The sequence below is a fragment of the Loxodonta africana genome, chromosome 18 (genome assembly GCF_030014295.1).
Source record: "Loxodonta africana isolate mLoxAfr1 chromosome 18, mLoxAfr1.hap2, whole genome shotgun sequence".
In the NCBI taxonomy this organism is placed as follows: domain Eukaryota; kingdom Metazoa; phylum Chordata; class Mammalia; order Proboscidea; family Elephantidae; genus Loxodonta; species Loxodonta africana.
In genome coordinates this window covers 33,413,295-33,433,976 of record NC_087359.1, presented here as the reverse complement: position 1 = coordinate 33,433,976, position 20,682 = coordinate 33,413,295, and the positions used below count along the sequence as shown (strand labels likewise).

The 20,682-nt window shown below is 39.4% G+C and overlaps 1 protein-coding gene across 2 annotated transcripts in view; it reads right to left on the bottom strand.

Moving 5' to 3' along the window:
- BRCA1 (BRCA1 DNA repair associated) overlaps positions 1 to 20,682 on the bottom strand; it is a 64,814-nt gene that overhangs the window by 22,127 nt on the left and 22,005 nt on the right. For both annotated transcript variants that reach the window (XM_010594486.3, XM_003414270.4), the window contains exons 10-13: positions 16,948 to 20,340; positions 16,462 to 16,550; positions 8,572 to 8,743; positions 397 to 526 (exon numbers count right to left, since the gene is read on the bottom strand). In XM_010594486.3, the coding sequence (XP_010592788.2) occupies positions 397 to 526; positions 8,572 to 8,743; positions 16,462 to 16,550; positions 16,948 to 20,340 (3,784 nt within the window). The remainder of the gene's footprint in view (positions 1 to 396; positions 527 to 8,571; positions 8,744 to 16,461; positions 16,551 to 16,947; positions 20,341 to 20,682) is intronic.

Below are 20,682 nucleotides of genomic sequence, written 5' to 3'. Positions count from 1 at the left end.
ATCCTATAGGACAGAGCAGAACTGCCCCACAGGGTTTGCAAGGAGCGGCTGCTGTATTTAAACTGTTGACCTCTTGGTTAGTAGCTGTAGTTCTTAACCACTGCGCCACCAGGGCTCTGTTCAGGTTTTAGTTCTATAATATTTTATTTTGATGTTCAGAAGGGACAGATCTTTCTAACTGTACATTTCTCATGTTATAGCTTATGGTATGGTCCTAAAAAAAAAAAAAAAAAAAAAAAAGCTTATATACAATGAAACAAAAGAAGTATCCTAAAGCAATGAGAGGTTAATGTCTGTATACATAAAACTGGAGAAAATATGGCAGAAAAAAGTTAACAATAAGAGTTCAATATAAGTAAAGGCATTACTTAGATACTACAACTTAACATTTTTTACCTTTCCATTCCTGGGTCTTTATTTTTGCTGGTAGCACTATCTAGAGATGGTCGGAACTTGTCAGCAGAAAGGCCTTCTGGATTCTCACTTACAGGATGTTCATTACTTTTCTCTGAAGTTGATATGGATCCTTTAAATGGAATGAGAAAACAAAGAAATCTACTTTACTGCTTTGTCCTCATGGTGATAATTCAGGTGAGGATATCGATTTTTTCAAAAGCTGCAATCTGTGACAATCAAATTGGTTTTTAAACAAGTAAATCAGACAGAATTTTATAAACACAAGGGAGGCAACAGACAGATGCTAGCACCAAATGGAACTAAATGATTAAAAAATAATGATAATAAAAGGAACACTTTAAGATCAGGTAAATAAAGACACCCAGCTGAGACAAGCCTGAACAAATCATTTATATTTTTTGGTCCTGAATGACAAGAAAACAAGAATAGGGAACAAACTTCTATCTCTGCAGCAAACTAAATTATGCCCAAACCTCCTTAGATAACAGAAACAAAATGTACTAGAAAGCACAAAGTTTTTCCAACCCTACTGCTTCCACATCAAAGACATAGGATGGGGGTTGGGGTTTTGCAAGTGTGGGAAAACAGGAGGCGGGAGTCAGGTGAGAAAGAAAAAGAGATGACATTTTGCTTCACATTTTCAATTACTAAAAAACAACAACAACAAAACAAGGTGCTGAATAAGGAATCTTGAAATAACACATAGAACTAATGATGAAATGGCACAAGGGAAAAACACAAAACAGACCTGAAGTGAAGTTCTGGCATGTGGAGTACAACCTTCCTATTTATTAACTTTAATAAATATTTATTTATTAATTCCTCTAAATGTGTTACTGTGCCAGTGCCTTCTAGGAAGTGGCTTAAAGGCAGAAATATCTAAAAAGGAAACACAAATACTTAAAAATTACAAGTCTTCTATCCAATAAAAAGCCACCGATGACTGTTTTAATTATCTGTTGTAGTTAGGTACTGTTGAGTTGGTTCCAACTCATAGCGACCCTATGTACAACAGAACGAAACATTGCCTGGTCCTGCACCATCTCCACAATGGTTGTTATGCTTGTTGCAGCCACTGTGTCAATTCATCTCATTGAAGGTCTTTTTCTTTTTCACTGACCCTCTATTTTACCAAGCTTGGTATCTTTCTGCAGGGACTAGTCTCTCCTGATATATATATATATATACAACATGTCCAAAATATGTGAGATGAAGCCTCCTCATCCTTGCTTCTAAAGAGCATTCTGGCTGTGCCTCTTCCAAAACAGATTTGTTCATTCTTTTGGCAGTCCATGGTATATCCAAAAGAAATTTATTTTCTCATTGTGTAGGAGGCTAGAAGTCTGAATTCGAAGTGTCAGCTCTAGGGAAAGGCCTTCTCTGTCAGCTCTGGAGGAAGGTCCTTGTCTCTTCTGAGCTTCTGCACCTGGGCAATCTTCATGTGGCTTGGCATCTCTTTTTCCTCATCTCTGTTTCCTAGCTTGCTTGTTTAATCTGTTTTATATCTCAAAAGAGGCTGGCTCAAGATATACCCTATACTAATGCTGCCTCATTAACAAAATAAAGACAACCCATTTCCAAATGGGATTATAACCACAGGAACAGAGGTTAGGATTTATAACATATTTTGGGGGGACACAATTCAATCCACAACATCCCACCTTTTGGACCCCCCAAAGTTCACATCCTTGTCACATGTAAAACACATTCACTCCATGACATCATGCCAAAAGTCTTAAATCTACTCTAAGTCCAAAATCTCATCTTCTGAATCATCTAAATCAAATATGGGTGAGATGTCAGGCATATTCCATCCTGCAGCAGTATTCTTCATCTGATAACCTGTGAAATCTAGAATGCAGGTTATCTGGCTCTAAAATACAGTGGTGGAACAGGCACAAGGTACATATTTTCATTACAAATGGGAGAAATTAGAGGGAAAAAGGGGATAATGGGGATCAAGAAAATCCAAAACCTGGAAGAATAATTTACATTCTCTCTCAAGGCTTGAAAATAATTCTCTGTTCTCTGAGACCAACTAGGCAATGGCCCTGCGCTTTGGATTCTGGGCGGAGGCCCCACAGTCCTGTGCTTCAGGTCTACCTTCTAGGCCCACTGGGATGGCAGCTTGCTCCCTGGGCTTTGGGTGACGCCATTCTCCTAGTCCCTCTGAGTGGCAACATTGTTCCTTCAGTGCTGGCAGGTCCCATTCTTCTGCACCTTGAGTATGACAGCCCCACACTCCAGAACCAAGTTGGTGAAGATCTGATGAAACCTAGGAGGCTGTAGGTCTACCCTTTGACACCCCAGAGGCCGTGGTCCCACCTTTTGACACCAGGGCAGCTCTGCTTCCAACAGTTGCAGTGATCTCTGAGCTATTCCAGGACTAGTTCTTTCTTTTTCTTGGAGGACAACAGGTATATCTCCTTCAGCCTGTTTCCTGCCTGTAGCATTCCAAGAGGCAGACGGTGTTCTTTCCTTTCATTCTTTCTGACTCTTTCAGTCTAAGCTGATGGGTTTTCTGCTGTGGTAATTAGTTACATCTATCAGTCACAGGCTTAATTTCTTTAACAAAAGATTGTATAGCCACATCCTTGGTGAACATTCTAGGACATAGGTCTTTAGTTTGTATAACAGAATTTTCTAAGTCTTTGAGTTCAGTTTTCATTTTGCATAATTCATTTTTAAGTCCATCTCTTTCCTCTTGTATTTTACTATAAGCACCAAACCACGCAGCCCCTTTAAGATCTGGTTTTGAAATCTCCTCAGCCAGATATCCAAATTCATCACTTACAAGTTCTACCTTCCACCAAACATCTAAACATAATTCAGACAAGCTCTTTGCCATTGCATAAAAAGCATCGCCTTCCTCCACTGTCCAATCACATATTCATTATTTTTTTAAAAAGCCTTACCAGAGGTACATTTAATGTCCACATTTCTAACAACATTCTGTTGCTGGTACCATATGTATTCTCCAAGATGACAGAGACTTTCTCTATGGCTCTCCTCACTTCCTTCTGAGTCCTCATCAGAATTGCCTTTGATGTCCATATCTCTACCAACAGTCTCTTCAAGGCAATGCAGGCACCTTAAAACTCTTCCAGCCTCTACCCATTACCCAATTCCAAAACCACTTCCACACTGTAAGTATTTGTTAGAGCAGCACCCCTACTTCTCGATACCAAATTCTTAGTTACCTAGTGTGGCTATAACAGAAATACCACGAGTGGGTGGCTTTAACAAACAAATTTATTTTTTCACAGTTTAGGAAGCTAGAATTCTGAATTCAGAGTGCTGGCTCTAGGGGAAGGCTTTTTCTGTCAGCTCTGGAGGAAGGTCTTTATCTCTTCTGAGCAATTTTCATGTAGCTTAGCATTTATCTTCCTCCAAGTTGGCTTCCTAGCTTGCTTGTTTACTCTCTTAAATCTCAAAAGAAACTACACCAATCCTGCCTCATTAACAAAGACAACCCATTCCCAAATGGAATCATAACCACAGGCATAACCTAAACCAAACCAATTGCCATCGAGTTGATTCCGACTCATAGCAACCCTATAGGACAGAGTGGAACTGCCCCACAGGGTTTTCAAGGAGAGTCTGGTGGATTTGAACTGCCGATCTTTTGGTTAGCGCCATAGCTCTTAACCACTATGCCACCAAGGTTTCCAACACTAGGTAGCCTCAAATTCATTATTTATAGTTTCTTTAATGCCCGTCTTTTCAGGACCTGTGAGTTTCTAGGAATGCAAGGGGAACTTTGCCTGGAGGTGCCAGCTGCTAAAAGCAAGCAGGGCCTAACCATGAAACCAGCAGGGTTTTTTTTTTCCTTTCAGCTAGGTATGTAAAGCTTTCAAATATAGGTATATTTTCCCCCAAAATATAATCGATGAAGGGTAATGTGCAGCTTCTCAAGAAACCACACTAAATAGAGTTAACCATTAGAAAGGGTTTTAACAAAAAAAGTGAAAGAGGGGGAAGAGCCCCAGACACAAACATAGCTATTAAATAGTCATTCACCTGAACCTTTAGCATATAAAATCCTTTTTTCATTACAGTGGGCCTTGGGGCCTCAAGCTACAAAGTAAAAAAGGTACCCTGAATCAGGAGTCAGTAACTCAATAGCATCTAAACACATAGAAAAAACTTTTCTGTTCTTTTTCCTTAGTTCTTATTTCATTCTCTGAACAGCTGGCCCAAGTATCAGAACAGTACTGTAGTTCCCCTAAATCCTTTCCCTCATTTTGGGGTCTTAACATGTTATATTCTTCCTGGGTAGAAAATCTAGGCCAAAGCAAACATTTAATAAATTTAAACTGTCTATTTTTTTTATGGAGAAAAGACTGAAGTTGTCAAGGATTTCATTTTACTTGGATCCACAATCAACACCCATGGACGCAGGAGTCAAGAAATCAAACAACACACTGCATTGGGCAAATCTGCTGCAAAAGACCTCTTTAAAGTGTTAAAAAGTAAACATGTCGCTTAAGGACCAAGGAGTGCCTGACCCAAGCCATGAAGTTTTCAATCATCTCATATGCATACGAAAGCTGGGCAATGAATAAGGAAGACCAAAGAACTGACGCTTTTGAATTACAGTGCTGACAAGAATACTGAATACATCATGGATTGCCAGAAGAATGAACAAATCTGTCTTGGAAGTATAGCCAGAATGTTCCTTAGAAGCAAGGATGGCAAGACTTTGTCTCACATACTCTGGACATGTTATCAGGAGAGACCTGTCCCTGGAGAATGACATCAAGCTTGGTAAAGTAGAGGGTCAGCAAAAAGAGGAAGACCCTCAATGAGACAGAGTGACACGGCAGCTGCAACAATAAGCTCAAGCATAGCAATTGTGGGGATGGCGCAGGACTGAGCAGTGTTTTGTTCTGTTGCACACAGGGTCGCTATGAGTCGGAACTGACTCAAGTGCACAGAACAACAATAGCTACGTGCTACAGAATCCCAGGTGGCGCAGTGGTTAAGTACTTGGCTGCTAAGCAAAAGGTTGGCAATTTGAACCCTCCGTGGGAGAGATGTGGCAGTCTGCTTCCATAAAGATTTACAGCCTTGGAAACGCTATGGGGCAGTTCTACTCTATCCTGTAGGGTCACTACGAGTCGGAATCAACTCAAACAGCAGTGGGTTTGGTTTTGAGTACTATGTGCTAAGCATTGTGCTAAAAAAACCACCAAAAAAAAAAAGCATTGTGCTAAGTATTGGAAAAAATCAAGGGAAAAAAATTAGGGAGGCAGGAAAGAAATATTAAGAAATGGTAAACTATAAAATATAGAACCCATAATAAAAATCAGGTTTAAGAAGTATATAACCCACCCCATCCCAAGTGATTCAGAATTCCCAGGAGAGGAGCCTAGGAATTTCTAACGAGCGCCTCCAGGAAACGTATTATAGGATAGAAAAGCTCAGATGTGTCTGAAAATCACTTCCACGGTAACAGGCTATGATCTCACCCATGGTAATATTTGCTTTATGAATGATAGGAAATCTAGAAGAGGAAAAAAAAAAAGCCCAAATCACAAAGTATCTGATATGAAACAGCTTTAACTGCAGAAGGAAGTACACAAGTTATAATGTGTAAGTACACACCAAAGTATCGCACCAAAATATTATACAGGCTTGGGAATGACACTGAGACAAAACTAGGACAGATCAACGCTGTTGTTGTCGCTAGGTGCCATCGAGTCGGTTCCAACTCACAGCCACCCTATGTACCACAGAATGAAATTCTGCCCAGTCCTGCACCATGCTCACAATCGTTGCTAATTGCTTCAAGTCCTTTTCAGTTTCAGCAAGCAAGGTTGTGTTATCTGCATAACGCAGGTTGTTAATGAGTCTTCTTCCAATCCTGATGCCCCGTTCTTCTTCATACAGTCCAGCTTCTTGGATTATTTGTTCAGCATACAGATTAAATAGGTATGGTGAAAGAATACAACCCTGACACACACCTTTCCTAACTTTAAACCAATCAGTATCTCCTTTTTTTGTCCGAACAACTGCTTCTTGATCTATGTAAAGGTTCCTCAAGAGCACAATTAAGTGTTCTGGAATTCCCATTCTCCACAGTGTTATCCATAATTTGTTATGATCCACACAGTTGAATGCCTTTGCATAATCAATAAAACACAGGTAAACATCCTTCTGGTATTCTCTGCTTTCAGCCAGGATCCATCTGACATCACCAATGATATCCCTGGTTCCACGTCCTCTCCTGAATCCAGCCTGAGCTTCTGGCAGTTCCCTGTGGATACACTGCTGCAGCTGCTTTTGAATAATCTTCAGCAAAATTTTGCTTGTGTGTAATGTTAATGATATTGTTTGATAGATCTATGCTAAGGGCAGAGCATTTGATGTAAAGATCCTAGGAAAGCGCCTTTCATTATCTTAAGAACACTGGATCCTAAAAAATAAAAACTGGTAACATCAAAATAAAGTCTAGAGTTTCGTTAACAGTATTTGCACCAACGCTGGTTTTTTGATTTTGACAAATGTACCATGGTAATTTAAAGATGGTAACATTAGGGGAAACTGAAGCTAAGTGAGGGGACAGTATGGGAACTGCCTGTATTATCATTACATCTTTTCCATAAACCTAAAATTATTCCAAAATGACAACTGAAAAAATAGAAGTCACGCATACAGCTAAGGGCAAATGATACCTTATGCCAGAATTAAGAAGTTTGGTTGAGTTTCAGTTAGACTCACATCAACTCAAGTGGGGAAAAGGCTCAAAACTTGAGTTAGTATTAAGCTGATACTCAAAACATTTTAGAAATAAAGCCACAAAGAAACATCTACAGATCTTCAAGGAAAAAAATAAACATATGTATGCACCAAAGACCAGATAGTAGATTTACACAGATATTCAAAGTCAGACAATAACATTTTATATCTTGTGCATTAGAATCAAAAGCTTAGTCTGTTTTTAGACTGAAGACAGTGAAAGCACCCCAAAGAAGCAAACTGTGCTGAAAGCCGGACTTTGGGCTTCATTATCTGGGAGATAACTAAATGAAGATGTAGGTACAAAGAAAGTTTTAAGGAAATACATTTTGAACCACTGCCATAGCAAGAGTTCTAGCTTCTCAGGTGTGAGGTAGTTTCTCCCTGAACATAAAAATAATGCAAGACATACTCAAGAACCAAGGCCACTATTCTGAATAATTAATAGACTTGAGTTCCTAGGAAGACTCAAAAGGAAACCCTAAGAGTCCCCAGTAAGACTGGGGAAGGGAATGATAGAGAAGGAACTTTAACACTAACTCAGTTGGGGAGGTGTCACTGAGGTAGCAGCAAAGTACACTTTGGGAGGGCTCACCACTCCCACCTGCTTCCAAAGAACCAAGCTCCTCCTGTGGACCCCATGCCTGTGTCTAGCCTCTCTTCTACTTAATCACTCCTATTAAAAAACCTGCCTGGTGTGCTTTTACAAGATTCTTTCCAATTAAAAGTTCAAATTTTCATCTCATTTTCCTTCGTTTTTGCCAATGTGTTTTATTCCTTGGTTCAGCGCTCATTTCCTAAAGGAGGGCAGCTCCGATCAGTCCCACCTGCCTGGTTACTTCAATTCCCTCCTCTGAGAGGTCCATCTGGCCTTGTTGATAACTATAGCATTGTTATAAAACATCCAACTCTGACACACAGTTGGACTTTTTGTGGATCGAACTGAAGCTCCTGAAGTATAGGACATCTCTGCCTATAAAACAGAAAGCGCATTGAATAAGTAGTTGTGATCTGACACCAGTGTTATGAGGCGTATGTCCAAATTTTTCAATAAATTTTCTGAAATTATAGGGTTACCTATTTCCAATCTCCCCAATTACACTCAGCTGCCTAACAGCAAAGACTACAGTGTATGTCTCCCGAGCTCCCCATAGCACCTCCTCATCACAGGTGCTCAGTCAGATGATGACACTGAATGACTGTCCTGGGTCTTCTCTGAATGGTAAATTAGTCGTGAGCAGGGACTAGAACCAATGTTCTAAAATTACCCACGGTGTGACTCAGTAAATACGTGTTGAGCAAAGATCATAAAATCTTGGAGCTAGGTCCTTATTTTTCAAAAGGTAATAAAGGCTTAGGGAGGGGAAGAATTTTGTTTAAGATTAACAGAGCTTTGCTAATATTACATATCACCTTTTTCTGATGTGTTCTGTTCTGGATTTAGCAGATTCTTGGGGGCACGAGAGCCTGCTAGGAGGGAAGGGGAGCTGTTGGAAGGCTGGCTCCCCTGCTGCTCTAACACGGCCTCCAATTCAGCCATTTCCTGCTGGAGCTTTATCAGGTTGTCTTGCATGGTGTCCCTCTGCTGCAAACACAAGAAATGACACCAAGAAAGTTACATTCTTTGAGAAACTTGCCAGAAAGTGAAAACATGTCACAGTAATTAACTTTAGGATGTGAATTGAAATCACCAGTATAGAATTACGAGTTCTGACTGAACACCTTTTAATCCAGCCATATTCATACAATTAAACCCATTGCCGTTCAGTCAGTTCCGACTCACAGCGACCTTATAGGACAGAGTAGAACTGCCCCATAGGGTTTCCAAGGAGTGCCTGGTGGATTTGATGCCCATGAAATTATTCAGGATGATCTTAAAGTAGGAGAAAAAACCCTCAAAATCTTAAAATAGACTTGCTTTACTATGATAGCCTTTTGAAATTGGTTATTTTCTTTGAAAGCTAGGGAGTGAAAAAATAACTAAGGTACTTAAACACTTGATTTTTTTTTTTTATAATTTTTATTGTGCTTTAAGTGAAAGTTTACAAATCAAGCCAGTCTCTCACACAAAAACCCATATACGCCTTGCCACACACTCCCAATTACTCTCCCTCTAATGAGACAGCCTGCTCTCTCCCTCCATTCTCTCTTTTCGGAACACTTGATATTTTAAAATAGCATGATTCTAACTTTCATATAAGGAGCCCTGTTGGTGCAGTGGTTAAGTGCTCGTCTGTTAACTGAAAGGCTGATGGTTTAAACCCACCAGCTACCGTACAGGAGAAAGATGTGGCATTCTGCTTCTGTAAAGATTTAGAGCCTTGGAAACCCCATGGGGCACTTCTACTCTGTCCTTTACGGTTGTTATGAGTTGGAATTGAGTTTGGTTTTGGTTTTTAACAAACATGACCCAGCAATTCCATTCCTAGGTATATACCCAAAAGACTTGAAAACAGAGACTCAGACAGGTACTTGTACACCAGTGTTCTCTGCAGCTCCATTCACAATAGCTAAAAGGTGGAAACAACCTAAATGCCCATCAACAGATGAATGGATAAACAAAATGTGGTACATACAAATACAATGGAATACTATTTAGCCAGTAATAAAAAAAAATGAATCCTTGATACATGCTACAATATGGATGGAGCTTAAAGACATTATGCTGAGTGAAATAAGTCAATCACAAAAAGATAAATATTATATGACCTCACTTATATAAACAGATAAGAACAGGCAAATATATAGAGACCAAAGTTTATTAGAGGTTACCAGGGATGGGAGGGAGGGAGGAGAGGTAATTGCTTATGGAATACTCAGTTTGTTTCTGGTGATAGAAAAATCACACTGATTAAAGGTAGGGTTGCACAGCCGATTAATGTAATTTGCTATAAATAAGTTGTAAACCTGTAAGAAGTTGAATTGGCAAAAGTTGTGTGATAGATATATTTTTAACAAGACAAAAAAAAAAAAGACTAGTTGCTGAGGCTGCTTATGTACAACCAAATATCTCACGGGATTTTGCTTGGTTTGGAGGTTTATGGTCATAGTTTCATGGGACACCCCAGTTCATCGGCCTAATAATGTATTTAGTACTTCTGTTCTACCTCCTAGTTTGTTTTGTAGTGCCTGGTTCTTAAAAGCTTGCAAGTAGTCATCCAAGGCATAACTGGTCACTATTTGTCTGGAGCAACAGAGGAAGGAATAGTAGGAGGAAAGAGAATGTGAGGCTAATTGCCTTCATGAACAACTGCCTCCTTTGTCACGAGACCGGAATAACTAGGTAGTGCTCTGCTACTATTACTGAACATTTGATCAAGGAGTCTGTTGAAGAATCCTTATCAAAAGAGGGAAAATGCAGAATAGAATTTCAAATTCTCATGGACTGCAGACTTCCTGGAGCTATGAAGGTTGGATGAACCCCTGAAACTATTGCTCTGAGATAATCTTTAAACCTAAACCAAAAAAATCCCCGGAAGTCTTAAAACCAATCAATAGTTTAGCTGAACTAGTAAAAAATATCTGCCTTGAGCGTTATGCACTTTTAAGGTCTATGTATATGGGATCAAATTGACAACGGCAACTTGAAAAATTATATAGGAACGATAGGGGCAGTGAGTTTGTTACTGGGGAAAGAACAACTCAGAAAACGGGTGAAAATGGTTGTACAAGTTAAAGAATGTAATCAATGTCACTAAATTGTACTTGTAGAAACAGTTGAACTGGTGTATGTTTTGCTGTGTATATTCTCAACCACAAAAAATATATTAAAAAAACATGATTATGTTAACATTTTATTAGGCTGTGTCTCAAAAGCTTGGTATTATGAGACTCATAAGAAGCTACGGTTAGTTCATATACAAATGGCTGGCTTTTAGGATGATGAAATATCAGAAAAAGACTCCTTATGGCAATTTAGAAAAATATCTAACTGAATTATGAGGACTCTTCCTTTTCAGAGTTTCTTTTAGACCTTTAGTTTCTAACAGAGAAAGAAAAAAGCTAATTGATTAATTTATCTACTTGTCCTTTCTGTGACTGTTTATTGACCAGCTATTATGTGCCAGGCACTGTCCTGGTGTTGGTGATATAGCCTTCATGGTGCTGACATTCTAGGTGAGGACAGGGTACCTAAAGAGAAAGACCTACTAGAGGGAAGGATTCATCAGAAGGAGCCTAAGAAAGCCTGTAAGGATAGTTGTTTTCAGTTCAAGATGGTGGGCTCTTCTTGTTTACGGGGCATCTGAAGGCGATTGGGCTTTTTCAAGAAGAAATCTGCTAAGTCTAAGGTTTTTGATAAGCAAATAATTTAGATGAGTAAGGAGCTTTAAATATACACTTCTTCAGTTTTAGAAGGAATAACAATGATCGTAGCAAAACTGGGGGAAATAGATCGCTTCACCCTTTCTTCTTTTGATCCTTGAAAATGACTTTCCCCTCTACTAAAAACGAGCCATCTTCTTTCTCTTGCTACACTGAATGCGGTTTCAGGTTCTTACGACCAGAAAATGTATCCCCAGCTTCCCAAAGGTTTCCACTGCTTCTTTGAGACTGCTTTGCTGCCAATTTCCACAGCAGTGCCATTGCCACCACGTGGTGCTTGTGAGTAGTTACATCCCTTGATCAAGGCCTTGCTTCAGTGAACTGGGAACGAAGCCACACACAAGCATCTGATCAATGCTTCAGAAACTGTATTAATCACTACTGTCACGACCATTTAACCTCTATGCCCATTACACAGATTAGAAAATCTAACGAGGATGAGAGCTATATAGCTTTCCTTTAGGTTTTCCCAAAGAAAAACTTCACAACTTAGACAAATCTCCCAGCAGACAACTGGTCAACTACATTTGGAGACCAAAACCAAATTGAATACAAAGTTCTCTTGATTCTAATTCTGAAGCATTTCTTGAATTAGCCCTACTTCTCTTTTCTATTCCCACTATGCTGCTCTGATCTCTACTTTTAATACGGCTACATTGCTACAGAAGCTCTCTAAAAGCCTTGTTTATCACATCTCCTTCTTTCATAAGGAATTCAGTGGACGCCACTGCTCAGATAAATGAATGCTTTCTGAACACTATATAACTGTTAGTCACTGTTACCCTCAAGATATAGTTCAAATTCCTTAGCATAGATTCAAAAGGACCTTTACATCCTGGTCTTATCTCTTTATTTCTCCCTCAACACTACCCATATGCCCTGATTTCCAGCCACATACGACATTTCATGGCTCTGTGCCTTTGCCTCAACTGCTGCCTCCCCTCTCTTTCCCCTTGGAAAAATTCTCATCTTTCAAGGCCCAGCTCAAATATCTCCTTCAGAAATCCCCATCAATAAAACTTCTCTTTTCAAGAGTAGATGATCTCTCACTATTTCATTTTGAGGTACAGTGAATTACTTAATACGGCTCTTTTAGCCATGCATAGTCTTGTAAATACCACACAATGATTGGGTGGAACTATGTAAATAAGGTGCTTGTGGCCCACCAAAGGGATCGGACAGCTTGCTAGCAACGCAAATAAGGTGCATGGAACCCTTTGGGTGTGGGACAATGCAAATAAGGTGCATGGAACCCTAGCAAGGGGATTGGTCAGTTTTGCCATACACCTAGGCTTAAAAAGACAGCCAATCCCAGAGCAGAGGGAGGATCTTACTACCATCAAGAAAGAGCCAGGAGTGGAGTGTGTCCTTGGGACCCAGGTTCCCTGCACTGAGAACCTCCTAGACTTAGGAGACAGAGAGAGCTATAACACTGGAGAAGGGACAAGACAGCAAATACTGACAGCAAGCATGGCACAGAATGACAGCAGCAAAACCAGGTGTCCTGTACAAAATAGCACAGTGGGTTTCCCAGTCCATGGAGTAAGGTGGCTACAGTGAGTGCCACAACCCATGGAGCATGAGAGCTGAGTGCCTTCAGGCTGAGCCCTACTGGCAGAGTAGGGTGCCTCCAGGCATTTACTGGAGGAGCTAAAGAGCTCTGTAACACTAGCCCAAGCAGGGCAGAGGCCAGGCTGACAGGCCAAGAGCTAAAAAGAGGTCTGACTGCGGCATGACTGAGAAGCTGTCCTGATTGAGGAACTGCATATTAAGTCATTCCTGAGCATGAACTGTAACCTGTTCCTTAATAAACCCCACAACTGTTAATATGGTCTCTTGAGTTCTGTGTAGCCACTACAACAAATTATTGAACCCAGCAAAGAAGTAGAGAGGGCCGTGGGAGGGGCAGCTGGTGTCAGAATTGGTAAAAAAGGTTACAGACAGGAGGTATGTCTGACTTCCACCTCATAGGAACCGCTTTGGGCTGATGATGATGGTGATTCTCTCTTTCTCCTTGTGAAGTTAGATAAGGAGGTCTGATGCTTCCGTGCCATTTTTCACACGTTTATACTACTAACATCTTAGAATAATGAAGTGGGATACGAGACCTCATTGATGGGAGGAATCTTCCCTTAATCACTTTTGTGTCCCCAACACCTAGCAGATAGTAAGCATTCAGTAAATATTTAACGCAGAAATGAATTAATGAATGAATATAGTTAAAGTTTATTAGTCTTTGGTTAAAAACAGATACTAATGATACCAAATTAAGAATTCTCAAGCTCCTATATACTTCTCAGTTCTCTACGCCACCAGGGTTTCCCTGTAATAAACAAGCAGAGAAATCTCTGGGAAAAATCCCATCTTAATCATTTTGCCTGTCTGTGCTAACTCCAGATGTGGTTAGCCTGAAATCTGACTGCAGCTCTGTTTTGGGTAGATGCTTGTTAAAAAAAAATACTTTGCAAAAAGAATCTTGAACAAATAGTCATATCTCTGGGAAAAGATCAGGGATACAAAAAAAAGGAGGTAGTTTATTCAATGTCAAATATAATACAGTATGACTAAGGCAGACAGAATTAGAAAGTGGAACCTAAAACTTCTAACTACGAGGGGCAAAATTAGGGGAAAGGCATATTGACAGAGCTCCAAATCCACATCCAGAAAGGATCACAGGAATTGCAAACAGAGAAAAGGCCTCCTAGTCTTTTCATCAGTTTAGTCACCACAGCTATCCTGCAGAAGCAGAGATTTTACTTAGGTGCAGAATGGGCAATCACTTCAAATGTTTCCTCCCTGCTCCAACACGTTTCAGGCCTAGAGGGATTTATTCTGCACAGAGAATGGGCAGTAGAGGACAATCCCTCTCTATCTACAGTCCTCATAGCAATGCCAAGATTTGGAAGATTTTAGAATAGGATACCACCCAGTGATGGAAAAGGTGCAGGGAAATAAGAACTATCAAATACTACCAGTACTGGTTCAGTCTTTCTAAAGAACAATTTAACAATATGTACCAAAGACCAAAAATTCTAGTCCTAGGAATTTATACTGAAGAAATTATCAGAGATGTGGGCAAATATTCAGCTACCAGGATGCCTACCACAGTGCTATGTAATAGCAATCTGTGCCTCCTACCCTGAAACTCTCAATGTTCAGCAATAGGTCAAATATATCATGATACATACAAAGAATAGAATGCTATATGGTAATTAAAACCATTGAAGAAAATTTGATGATAGAGTAAAAACTAGGCTACAATGTAAGTATGTAAAGTATTATCTAAAACAATTTAAAAGGTATACACACACCCCTATGCATACACAGGAATCAGACTTGAAGGATATGTACAAATAAGTTAACAGTAAATATTTCTGGATGACTTGTAAAATTTAATACTTTAATAATATAAGCACATGGCATAAAATCCAAAGCACAAAAGGATATTCAGAGAAAAATAAAGCTTCCTCCTTCCCCTTCTCACAGCCATCTGGTTCCCCACCTAGAGGCAACTAAGCTTACCTGCCTTTTGTGTATCCTTCCAGAGATGCACTGTGCATACACAAACATATACATATGTATTCTCCCATCACCACCATAGTAATATATCCTACACATTATTCTGCATCTTGCTTTCTCTACTTAATGCTACATCTTAGAAATCACTCCATTTCAGATGCTTCGATTTTTTAAATGAGACTATAGTATTTCATTGTATAGATATGCTAAAATTTATTCACCTGTCCCCTTTGGATGATTTTTGTTTACCTGTCTTTTTCTACGAGGCACATATGTCACTTTGTAAGAACATCAGGGTGCTTTATAAGAATACCAGGGTTTTCTCAGTTCCATCTAATCTGGTACTTCAGGAAGTTCAAGAAAAAATGTCATTCACTTGCTGGTAGCTAAAAGTATATTTAAGGTTTATGTGACAGAAAAAAAAAGCCAGGGTAGCATGATTCAAGGGGTATATATATTTTCATTTTAAGAATGTAGATATTACAGTCAGAGGAATTAAGTAAATTGCCTAGGATTGCACAGCCAGGCACAGAATTTCACCGATATTATCACCAGCAGTCACTGTGTGCCTCCTCTGCATAGGACCCCGTGCTAGGAATACAAAGATAACAATGAGACACCTAAGAAGTTAAGCAATGGGAGACAAATACGTGAAAAAATAAGTTCAGGTGACTTTGAATTTTTGGATATAAGAACTTGGAAAATTTTGGTACCACTCCTACAAAATAAAAATTAGGAGACAGAGCCAGGCTCTGTGAGAAAGTTATTTTTAAAATGTTGTGATGGAGAATGCTTTTTCTAGGAGACTATTCTGCCTTGAGTACTGAAACAATCATATTAACTAATGTTGTAGATACAATAAAGCTGTTCTTTTAATAAGTAACCAAATTATTGGCCTTCACAACTAGGTATAAGAAGTAAAACCGTATACTTTGTTTTTAAAAGGAAAAAGATTGACTTACAGGCACTAAAGAAGAAGAAAAAAAAAAGAACAACTAGTAAATTAAAAAAGATACAAAAAGGAAAATCCACAAAACAGTGAAATGCTAGGCAGTCTGTAATAGGAAGTGAACCCTGTAGGCTCCAACTTGGTACCGATAATAAAGATGCCCCCCTCTCTGACACAATAGTGCTTTCACATATGTTTTTGCTACAGGGCAAATGGGTTTCGAAGGTTTAGCTTATTCATTAAGTTCAATATTTAGTGTCCAGCAATAGGCTAGATGGTGGGTGGGTGTGTGTGGGTGTGTGTGTGTGTGTGTGTGTGTGTGTGTGTATTAACTTTCAGTGTGTTTGAACTAAAAGGTAGAATGAGTTCCATCAAGGTGCTTTTAATTTAATTTGAGGAGATAAGGCACCAAACATCATCATAAGGCCATTAATTCTAAGACATAACACAAGTAAACTTAAAATGTGGGATGCACACTACTCAATGCAAAGGACACCACACACACGTTTTACCTGAGTGGTTAGAATATCACTCTGAGAGGACGGCCCTGAACCAGCTTCAGAGAGGCTTGATTCACTTTCATACCCGGATGCTACTTCATCTTAAAGGATAATGAACATAGAGATTCAGATGTAAAAACAAACAGTAAACATTGTAACTTGCTGAATCTGTTTCTTCCTACCGGCAGAAAATTGTATTTCACTTTTAAGACACACAAAATGATTTTAGTCCTCACTTTGGGACACCCGGATTCCCTCTTAGAAATCGTAACAGTAAAAACCAGAAGCAAGTCCACGAACAATTAGGGCATTAAATCTCATTCAGAAACCTTTGAGCTGGGTAAAAGACTTGACTTTTAAGGAAAACCACCTTACTTTAAGAAGTAGTTACTTTAACTGTACATAGAAACCCATAAAATGTGCTCCCCAAAGGGAACACATATTTAGTTCATTTATGTGAAACAGACTGGGGCAAACACAAAAACGTGGTTCCAATACCTAAGTTCGAATCCACACTCTGGTCATCTTGGTGATTATCCTCTTCCAGGCCAGGTCCCCTTTTGTACTCATCTGAAACCAATTCCTCGTCACTCAGAACAACTTCCTGGTTTTCAGACTGATGCCTCGCTTGTTTGGAAGGAGAACCAAACATCAAGAAAGGATCCTGAGTGTTTGTATTTGTAGCCAAGTCTTCCATTACACTGCACTGTGAAGAAAATAAGCTACTAGAACATCTCACTTCCTCACTAAGGTGACGTTCCTGGGATGCCTTTGCTGATGTTACCTGGTTACTGCAGTCATTTATGCTATTCTGCACTGATCCTAGGTTCTCTTCTGTGTTCTTAGAAAGACACTGTATGGCATCAGCATTATGTCTGGTAGATTGAGAAGGTATATTGGTTACTTCACCAAATAATAAGTGTTGAAAGCAGGGAAGCTCTTCATCCTCACTAGATATGTTCTCTTGTGAGGGCTCCAATTCCCTGGCCCCTCTTAGGCAACCCTGAGCCAAACCTGAATGGGATAAAGGGCTTGGGTTCCTTCTGAACTCTCTTCTCTGGTCATCTTTAATAAAAACAGATCTTTCCTTAATGCCGTTTTCAGCAAAGCTGATATTTTCCTTTATTTCATCATCATCTAACAGGTCGTCGGGAGTCTCAGAACAAACCTGAGAAGCACGACTAGTTCCCACAGGTTGTTCTAGGTTATCTGAAATTAGACATGGGGAGAAATCTGTATTAACAGCCTGAACTACTCCTTCATTTTCTCCTTGCGTTTTTATTCCAGGATGTTTACAGTCACTTATAGGAAGACTTTGTTTATAAACTTCAGGTTGCATAAGACCTAATCTGAGCACAGCATTTAATTTAGGTCCTCTCTTCCTACTTATTTCTGCTTGAATGTTTTCACCACTAGAACCTACTTCATTAATACTGGAACATACTTCATTAATACTGCTTGAGCTGGCTTCTTTAGAAGCACTTTCCCTAATGTTATTTTGGCTAACTGTGCTCACTGTACTTTGAATGACGTTCTCATTTCTCATTGCTCTTTCAAGTGATATTGTATGTTCCTCAAACCTTTCTTCCAACAGGTTTGTCTTACATTTAGTTTTAACAGATGACCTGGTGGGAGAAAGTGATGGTATTTGATCTGGGTTTTGTGAGATTCCATGTCCATCTGCAGTAATGAGTTCAGATTCACTGCCTCTGAACTGAGATGACTGACAAAGCCCAGAGACTCCTTTAATGCTATATTTGGTATAGTCACTTGGCTTCTCTTTCTGACAAGCCTCAGGATAGCCTGTAGGCATATGAACTGCCTGCTCATGCTTGATTTTAGGCTCTCTGTTCCCTTGATTTTCTTCTTTTTCTCCACACACAAGAGTGACTTTTGGGCTTTGCTTCCTTAAGGACTTGGAGTGGGCACAAATTGTTGCACATTTCTTTTCTGGATTTGAAAACAGAGCAAATGACTGACGCTTTGAAACCTTGAATGTACTCTGTAAATACTGAGTATCAAGTTCACTCTCTTCTATTTCTATGCATGTCTCCTGAATGTGGCTAGCTTCACATCTCAATAGATCCTTAAAACCCTCTGTGTCATTTCTAGTATCTTTAGGACAACTGTTGGTAAGTTCACTTGGGTTTTCAATTGCTGTACACTGACTTGCACATCGATTTGGTGCTGTTTTTGCCTTCCCTGGGGTGTCAGCTCCCAGCAATGAGACGCTGTCCTGAGTGCCATAAACAGTATCAGGTATCACTGAGATATTGGTACTCTCAATAGATTTTTTGGTTTGCAAATCTCTTCCTCCATTTAACACTAGATCCTTGGGCTCTTTGGTAATATTAGACACTTGAATTGTTTCCAGGTTTTCTTCTGTTTTCTCTCCTTGAAGGCTAGGATTGACAAATTCTTGAAGATTATCAGAACTTGAACACTTAGTAATAAAGCCAGCTGTGGTTGTTAAATGTAGTTCTGGGTAAGAGTCAGCGCCATGTCTTTTACTTATTTGTTCCTTTGGCTTGTTACTCTTCTTGGCTCCAGTTGCGGTTTCTTGATTTTTCATGAGTTGAAGGTTTCTGTTGTGTCTGATTGGCTTTTGCTCAGAACTTTTTTTCTTTGTCTCTTCACTGCTAGACCAACTGTCAATTTGTAGTTCAGTATGAGTAGGTGGACTTGGATTTCTATTGACTACTAGTTCAAGTGCATGAATATGTCTGGTTGACGACTTCCTCCTCAGCCTATTCTTCTTTGGTGCTTTTGAATTATGCATATTTAATTCTAGTTCCATATTGCTTATACTGCTGCTTATAGGTTCAGCTTTAGTTCTGAAAGCAGATTCTTTTGCCAATGATTCTGTTGGGATAGCATTCTTCTCTTTCTGAACATAATCACCTTTTGTTTCATTCTCACGACCACCATTAGCAATATTCATCACTTGACCGTTCTGCTCCACATGGTCAGTTTCCTGATTTATCTTTTCAGGGATCTTTTGAACAACTGCCAAATCTACTTTCTTGATAAAATCCTCAGGATGAAGGCCTGATGTTCTCCTTTTACGCTTTAATTTATTTGTAAAAGGATGTTCTCGTGCTATCTGAGGTTCTGAAGCAATAGCTCCCATAATCAGATCTTCAGTTATGTGGCTCAAATGAGACATACCTGCCTTCCTCCGATAGGTTTTCCCAAATATTTTATCTTCGATGTTACTTTCTGCTGGTTTGGAGGGGACTCTTTCACTTTCACATATTAAAGCACCATGCAGATCACTGGCCATTAGGTCTATTTTCTCTGAAGAATTAGAATGTACTTCATTTGGAACTTCTAATGCACCAGCTACTTCTGCACTGGATTCAGGCCCCTCATCATTTAAGACATCCAGGCCGTCACTTCTGAAAAACCACTCATTAACTTTCTGAATGCTACTATTCAGTGTTATCCAAGGAATATCTTGGGTGTCTCTAAGATTCTCAGAGCGTGGAGGTTTCTGCTTATTCACTTCTTTTCTCTCATACAAGGGATCAGCATTCACATCTACCTTTTTCTCTGTGCTAGGAGTCTGCCTATCATTACATGTTTCCTTACTTTCAGCCCATCTGCTCTGTTGGCTTCTTGCTAAGCCAGGCTGTTTGCTTTTGTTACAGAATTCAGCCTTTTCTACATTCATTCTGTCTTTAGTGAGTAATAAACTGCTGTTCTTATGCTGTAATGAGCTGGCATGAGTATTTGTGCCACATGGCTCCACATTCAAGTTTGAAACAGAAATGCCCCGATACTTTTCTGGATGCTTCTCAGCTGCATGCTTCTTAATGGTATTCAAATCTTTATTACTGGATTGACGATATTCAAGGTTTGTGATGTCCTTCTCAGAAAACTCACAAGCAGCTGAAAATATACAAAAATAACAAGATACTTAAAAACTAAATTACCATAAAAAAATAAATACTTAATACAACTTAGGGGTGGAAATCAAGCAATGGCTATTTTTAGAGACACTAACCTCATAAACTACCAAGTATACTGAAGATGCAGTCCATACCCCTTCATTTAATTCCTATTTATCTAGACTCTGGTTATTTCCATTTGAGATAATTAAAATTTTAATTTCAGAATATTTCCTACTCATAAACCATACCTCTTATTTCCCTAACCTCTAAGAGTAAAATAAAAAGCAGACTGCTTGGGTATCAGACACACAGTGCTCTCTTCTATCTTCAGACTCATATT